We start from the raw sequence: 8,138 nt of genomic DNA on the forward strand, positions 1-8,138 counted from the left end.
AAAAAACATACACATACACATACAATGAGATAACACTTTACATCCACCAGAATGGTTATAGTCAAAAAGAAAATAACAAATGTTGGCCAGTAAGTGAAGAAACCCATGACTACTGGTTGAAATGAACGCTGCCTTTGTCCAGAACTCAAAAGTGGCTTAGACAATCCCATTAACACATAGTAGATGATATTAACCAATACAAACTGCTAGATAAAACCTCATAATCAGTTAAAAAGAAACATGTTTTTGGTAAATCAGTATATTGATACATTCAGCAACTTTTGTAATTTTGTTAAACTGACTTTCAGTGAAGTGGCTATTATTTAACTGACCTGTTTTCTACCTCAGAGAGTTGAGGATTAAATGAGCTCATACAGAGCCTGATCCATGTCAACTGCTCCATGTAGCTAATATTATAAAGTTCTCTGGCTCTCAGTTTTCACATTAGCAAAATGGAGATGATAATAATTACTTTTGGGGTTGTTGTGAGAATTAAATCAAATAGTATATGTAAACAGCTAAGATAGACTGACACAGAACAGATGCTCAATAAATGATAGTTATGTATACCCGATCTTTTATTAACTTCTAGTAATTAAGTATTTCAGACCCTTGCCTCCTTCCCTTCACCCTGAAAAAAAATAAAAATAAAAAATAAAAAAATTTCAGCTGGGTTGTGGTAGTGCATGTCTGTAGTATCAGCTAACTCAGGAGGCTGAGACAAGAGAACTGCTTGAGGGGAGCACTACACACTGGGGTCAGTTGGGGGGAAATAGGGGAGGGATGGTGGGGGGTGGGGAGCTGGGGAGAGATAGCAAGGGGAGAGATGCCAGATGTAGGTGATGGGGAGGAAGGCAGCAAATCACACTGCCACGTGTGTACCTATGCAACAGTCTTGCATGTTCTTCACATGTACCCCAAAACCTAAAATGCAATAAAATAAATAAATGGGGGGAAAAAAAGAGAGAGAGAGAGAACTGCTTGAGCCCAGGCAATACAGCAAGACCCTGTCTCTAATAATTTTTTTTAAAATGTTAAAGAAAAATTTCAAACATACACAAAAACCAAAAGTATAATGAATTCTCATGTACCTATTACTCAGCTAAGTTTCAGCAATGATCAATACAGCCAGTATTGTTTCATCTATACCCCACTCTCTGCAAAACACCAAGTTTAGAGAGAAGCCCAGACATAGTATCATATCATCTGTAAATATTTCTATACTTTGACTATCTGGGTTCACTTAACAGCTTCTGGCAGCTGCAGCAGGTAATAAGCAGCAACACAAGAGGGACCGCTGGCGGGGTGGGGGGCAGGAAATGTCTTATTGTATCCTCAATAGCCATTATAGGCTGGATTCGGGACTCTATAAATTTTCTCCTCTCCAGACCTATCATGAGTTCTGGATAAAGGCAATATTCAGCAGTCTCTCTAATCTTACACTTTAGTAACCGGATTCTCAACCCCCAAAAATAGCTCTGTTGCTTTCAAAATCTGCCTTACTCTCACTCCCTTTTCCCTTATTTACCACACAGGTGGGCCCAGATGAACCTGAAGATAACTTTTTCCTACCTCTTATTAAGTTACCTTGGTTGGTTGTGTTCCTACATTGTTCATACTCTGCACTTGACTCTTGACTGCTGCTATCTAGTGTTCTGAGTAAAATAGCCCTTAATGCCTTCCCCTGCATCTGCCTTGATGTATTTCAGGCTTTCTGTGACAATCTTCCTAGATTCTGGCCATAGCCACATTATTATCACCATATTCATGGTGAATACTTTTGTCTCTATCTTCATCATTTATTATTATCATTAAGCATTTATTATAATGGCAGGTCCTATGGTTAACATTCTACATATATTATCTCATTTAATCCTCCAACAACCCTAAAGTAAGGTTTTATGTTTTTGTTTTTGTTTTTTTTTTTCAGATGGTGTCTTGCTCTGTCACCCAGGCTGGAGTGCAGTGGCACAATCTCGGCTCACTGAATCTCCACCTCCCGCATTCAAGCGATTCTCCTGCCTCAGCCTCCCAAGTAGCTGGGATTGTAGGCACATGCCACCATGCCAGGCTAATTAGTTTTTTTTGTGTGTGTGTATTTGAGTAGAGATGGGTTTTTACCATGTTGGCCAGGATGGTCTCGATCTCCTGACCTCGTCCTGACCTCGTCCTGACCTCGTGATACTCCCACCTTGGCCTCCCAAAGTGCTGGGATTACAGGTGTAAGCCACCACACCTGGCCTTAAATAAGTTTTTTGTTGTTGTTGTTTTTTCTTTTTTTTTTTTGTAAAGTAAATTTTAACTATAGAGTACGTATAATGAGGACACTGTAGCTCAGAAAGGTTAATTAGTTTGCCAAAGTAGTACAGTGAATATGTGTCACAGCTGGGATTTAAACTTGGGATTGCCTGATTCCCAAGCCCATGATTTTGTTGCAAACAGCTTTTATTTTATTCTTTTAAAAATTGTTCCTTTAAAATTACTTAAAGAAAATACATGCTCATTGTACAAAATTCAAATGCTACTTAAGTGAAAATTTGCTCTCTTACCTCCCTATCATACTTTCCAGGGATAGCCACTGTTAAAAACCTTGGTATAACAAGGCCAGGCACGGTGGCTCATGCCTGTAATCCCAGCATTTTGGGAGGCTGAGGGAAGCATCACTTGAGGACAGAAGTTCGAGACCAGCCTGGCCAACATGTGGAAACCCCGTCTCTACTAAAAATACAAAAAGTAGCTGATGTGGTGGTGTGTGCCTGCAGTCCCAGCTATTTGGGAGGCTGAGACACGAGAATCACTTGAACCAACAGGGCGGAGGTTGCAGTGAGCCGAGATCGCACCACTGCACTCTAGCCTGGTCAACAGAGCAAGACTCTGTCTCAAAAAAAAACAAAACAAAAAAAAAAACTTGGTGTAACAAGCATAAAATATGTAACTAGGCCAGGTGGCTCACATCTGAAATCCCAGAACTTTGGAGGCCAAAGTGGGAGGATCACCTAAGTCTAGGAGTTAGAGATCAGCCTGGGCAATACAGAAACCCTATCTCTATTTTTTTTTTTAATTTATTTACATACACACACACACACATCACACATATCACATCACGCTATTTGCCTAAATGTACATACGTATCTCTGGAAGAAAACCACTGACATTGGTTGTCCATGGGGAGGTAAACAGGAAAACAGATGGGTGTGAGATTTTTCACTGTTCTCTTTCACATTGTTTTATTTTTAAACCTTGTAAATTACATTTTCAAACCTCTTCAAAAAAATACAAAAGTCTCTATATTGCCTTTCCATACGTGCATATACATACCCATGTGCATACATGCCTTTTTAAAAGTAAAAATGGAACTATTCCTATGTATTATTCTGTAACCTGATTTTAAAAATATACCTTGAACATCTTTCTGTGTCAATAGATATTGAACTATCTCATATATTCTATAGATATACCATCATTTATCCAGCCCTTACTGATGAACATTTGGATGTTTCCAGTTACTATTACAAACAACGGTGCAGTGAATACTGAACATTTGTCATTATATACTTGTGTACAAGGATTTCTGTAAACTAAATTCCTAAAAATCTAATGGCAAGTCAAAAGGTGTAGAAAAAACTAATGCTTTTAATAAGTATGCTATACTAATTTCTACCCGTGGTTCTCTCCCAGTGACTTGCTGAAGTTTCTAGAACTAATATAAAATCTTTCTCAGGCTTGCCAATTCAATTTCAGACCTCTCCCTCTACCCACCTCCAACACCACTGAACTAAGCAATGACACATCATTAATATCTAGGTATTGCCCTAAGTACTGTCCCTCCTCGCCCATGTCCCAACCCCTAGATTCCAACTCCATTCCCTGTCTCAGTGGCATATTACCATTGACAATTCCAGTTACCTCTGTGATCCTCCTTCCCAACTCACCTGCCATTAGACATCAATAGGGCCAATGGGCTCTCATTTCCATCAAGGTCCAAGTCCGGTGAGTCATCATCTGAGTCATTCAAGCAGGCACCAGTGATGTTGAACTGCAGGAGTAGGAGGCTCAGTTGTCACCTGTCTGGGACTCCCTTGGGAATCAAGATGCCAAATTCCCTCCGGATTCACTGGTTGAGTTCACTGAAAACCACCTGAGCCAAGGCCTTCTGCTATACCGTCCCCCCACCCCTACTGATCACAGGGGCAGGAGGTTGAAAATGTGTGCTGGTTCAGGGGATACCTATCAATCTTGTGAACCATGTTCTCTTAAAAGAGGGGGCACATCTTCAGGTGCCCATGGAGAGAATCACAATCCTGAGGCAAGAAGGAGCCCTGGTGGAAGGCTTTTCTCAAGGACCTGCTCATGCTCAAGACTACAACCTGACACTTATATGCAATGTTTTCAAATCTCATTCCCGTCCTAGCATTTCAAAATTCAGCTAAGTGTCATGTTTTCTAAAAAGAGCTCCTGAAAATCTTCCCTATCCAGACAGAATCAACCCTCCTCTGTATCTCAGGGTCCCACACACACTCTTGATTGTGGCATTCACAATACTTGATTGCACTCTTTTATTTTTATGTCTGTCTTTCTCACTCGCCTGTCAGCCTCTTGAGAGTTACATCCACAGCACCTATCACAGTGCCCAGCATAGAAAGGTCTCAATAAATGCCTGTTAAATGAGTGGGACTGGTAGCCAAACACCAGGGGGCCTAAGGGACATGGTAGCCAGACAGGATAGCCTGCTTTTTGAAATCCTGCTCTTCCAAGGGACACCCAAAAGGGTTGGGCTGAACCCATGGGCCAGCACCCACCTTTGCTTTCTGGAAAGAGCCTGTCTTCAGTGCCTGATGACTGTATGTGTCCATGAGATTATAGCTCAACTGGCCAGCAGGCCCCAAGGCTGAACTCTCCTTGCCCTTTCGCTCTGCCTTCTTGAAGAGTTCCTTGGGCTTCAGGCCTTTCTTCTTTGAACCATTTTTGGAGGGCAGTGACAGCCTGGACATGGACATTGAAGTGGGATGGGCTGGCCTGGTTAGGGGAATGGAGCCAGCTGGGAAGATCCTCTGCAGCCCAAAGATATTGCTCGTCTTCCCAACGTTCTGTTGGAAGATGTCCTACAAGAGTGTTAGTACATGATGGGGTTAGAGCTTACTCAAGGGTTCTCTCAACACTAAGAGCAGAGGTCTGTTTCTGGCACCAATGGTACTGCCATGGAAGTGGCTTATAGATGCTCCACGTATGCACACCCTAGCTTTTCCATAATGAGTCATCAAGAATTTATTGGGTGGCATTTCTTTACCCAGCCATTGACAAGTAAGAAGACGAGCAAAACACTACTGTCAAAATTGGAGAGAAAATACTCCATAAGTAGCTGACATGAGATAGAAAACAATCAAGTATTAATCTGTGGTTCAAATTCTAAGGACTATAGGATCTAAGAGAAGGAGAGAGGTTCTAGTCCCAATTCAGCTACTAGCTAGCTCTGTAACCTGAGGAAAGTTATCTGACCATTTGAGACTGTTTGCTCAGCTGTAACTGGAAAGGTGATTTTTGAAGATGTTCTGTGGCTCCTTTGAGCTTCTTGGGAGAAGCCCTAAGAATTGGGGGTAGATAGAAGGCGAATGAGAAGAACAAGTGGAGCCCGAGGCCTCCCACCTTCATCTTATTCAAAGCAGCTATGCTTTAAATATTGGGCTTCCCCTAAAATGTCTTTTTTTAAAAAAAGGATTCCATTGCTTTAAAATGTTTGAAAGCCCATGGACCACATATAACCTATCTCTAAGTCCTCTTCCAACCAGTCCAAAGTTTGTGGTTTAAGTGGGAAGTGCTGGAGAAAAGGTATGCCTTTAACTATCCTGAATGATTTTGACAGATGGGAGTGGAGGAAAATGAGAGGTAGGAAGTGGACACTGTAAGCTATGGTGCAGGCAGTGACACATGCTGCAAGCAGTGAGGCTAGAAGCCCAACTTCCCAGCTCGCTCTGACCACCCTTCAGCATGGACGTATATATCCTGGGCACTAAATAGAACTTTATAGCTTCTGAGCTTAAAGGAAAGTCTAATTCTCCTCTGGTGCCTCTGCTACTTCACCATCCCACACCAACTTATCTTTTCACTATGAAGTCTACTAATAACAATGGCTCACATTTATTGAGTACTTACTCTGCCAGGCACTGTGCGAGGGGCTCTATATACATTAGCTTTTTATCCTAACAAAATTCTGAAAAGTTAGTGTTATCCTCACTTTACAGATGAGGAAATTGAGGCTCTGAAAGGCTTGCAAGTGACAGAGCAGGAACCAGAACCCAGGTTTCTCTGAATCTCTTACCACTATACCTTACTGCCTCTTGGTATATGCCACCTGTTGAAACATGGCTTTGTAATCATCTTCACCCCGAGAGAACTGTCATTTTGCAGAATGCAGAGACTGAGTCAAAATATTAATAACAACAACAACTGCCACCACCACCCACCACCATGACCCACCATCAGAATTTATTGTGCACCTTCTGTGTGCCCAGCACTCTACTTTTGTGCTCAACCTACATTACCTTATTTAATCCTTTTAACAATCCTTGAGTAGGCACAATTATCTCCATTTTGGAGATGAGGAAACTGAAGCCCAGAGAGGTTAATTTTGCTCAGATCCTCTACTAGGCTGAGTTCTTTGTGGTCAGGCACTATTTACACATTTTAAGAGCCTAGCCCAACGTGTGGCACACTTGGGTAAATACAGTAGTAATTATTTGAACAAATGAATTGGGTGTTTAGTAGGGTCTTGCTGACACTTCCCCCTGGGCTCTCAATGCTAACTGCAGAGGCCTAACCTGTCACTTGAGCCTCAGGGCCTTCCCAAATGCCTTCACTTCCCTGCCCCATGCTCCTTACTTCCACCAGGCGGATCTCCCTGGCCAGATCTTTAATGAGCTGTACAGTTCGCACTGTCTCCGGGATCTCATCCTCATGGTCTGGCAGAGCCTGTCAAACAAGAGGCATGAGGAATAAACCCACACACAAGGAGATAACTGATTTTGGACAAATAGGTCAAGACAATTCAATGGAGACAGGGTAGTCGAACAAATGGTTCTGGACCAACTGGATATCTACATGCAAAAAAAAAAAAGAACCTCAATCCATATCTTACACCATACACACAAACACAAACTTAAAATGGATCAGAGACCTAAATGTTAAACCTAAAACTGTAAACCCTTTGGACCAAGCTTGTCCAACCCACTATCCAGGACGGCTTTGAATGCGACAACACAAATTAGTAAGCTGTCATAAAATATTATGAGTTTTTTATTTTTGAGACAGAGTTTTGCTACTGTTGCCCAGGCTGGAGTGCAATGGCGCCATCTCGGCTCGCTGCAACCTCCACCTCCCGGGTTGAAAGCGATTCTTCTGCCTCAGCCTCCCCAGTAGCTCAGATTACAGACACATACTACTCCGCCCAGCTAATTTTTATATTTTTAGTAGAGATGGGGTTTCGCCATGTTGACCAGGCTGGTCTCAAACTCCTGACCTCAGGTGAACCGCCCATCTCAGCCTCCCAAAGTACTGGGATTACAGGCGTGAGCCACCACACCCCAGCTGAAAACCCCTGCTTTAGACAGAGGAGAACATCTTTGTGGCCTTCAGTTAGGCAGATTTCTCAGATAAGACATAAAAAGCATGGACCAGAAAAGAAAAAATTTGATCAACTGGACTTAAAAAGCAAAAGTTCTTTTAGAAAAACCTCTATTATGTCAGCACCTCTGCTACTTTGCAAGCCACAGACTGAGAGAAAATATTTGGAAAACATCTATCTAATAAAGGACAGTAACAAGAGGTATAAGGAACTAAGTTGTGGGCTTGGGCCATACCCCTCAAAAAAGTCAGGGACCTCAAGGAGATCAATGAGGACAAGCCAGCCTCTCCACTTGTGAGGAAGGAACTCTGTGCTGAGCAGCTACTGGCCCACAGCTAGCTCAACAGTAACCCAGAGCGATCCCTGTTAGTTGCCTCTCTTTTGTTTGCCCTCTTTTTCAGTACTGAGATTTACATTTTTATGTAGATCTCACGGTTTTCCTTTGTGAGTTTTTTCTACCACTTTTCACTTCATTTATGTATCCAGAGGACTGACCTAAAAAAAAATTCCTCAGCATTTC

General features: G+C 42.2%; 1 protein-coding gene across 1 annotated transcript in view; it reads right to left on the reverse strand.

Moving 5' to 3' along the window:
- The window catches only part of PHF8 (PHD finger protein 8), a 75,814-nt gene that overhangs the window by 50,078 nt on the left and 17,598 nt on the right, over positions 1-8,138 (reverse strand). Inside the window, exons 5-7 of the mRNA XM_017519648.2 lie at positions 6,877-6,966; positions 4,800-5,102; positions 3,933-4,036 (exon numbers count right to left, since the gene is read on the reverse strand). Of these exons, the coding sequence (XP_017375137.1) occupies positions 3,933-4,036; positions 4,800-5,102; positions 6,877-6,966 (497 nt within the window). The remainder of the gene's footprint in view (positions 1-3,932; positions 4,037-4,799; positions 5,103-6,876; positions 6,967-8,138) is intronic.

The sequence above is a fragment of the Cebus imitator genome, unplaced genomic scaffold (genome assembly GCF_001604975.1).
Source record: "Cebus imitator isolate Cc_AM_T3 unplaced genomic scaffold, Cebus_imitator-1.0 Scaffold763, whole genome shotgun sequence".
Classification (NCBI taxonomy): Eukaryota; Metazoa; Chordata; class Mammalia; order Primates; family Cebidae; genus Cebus; species Cebus imitator.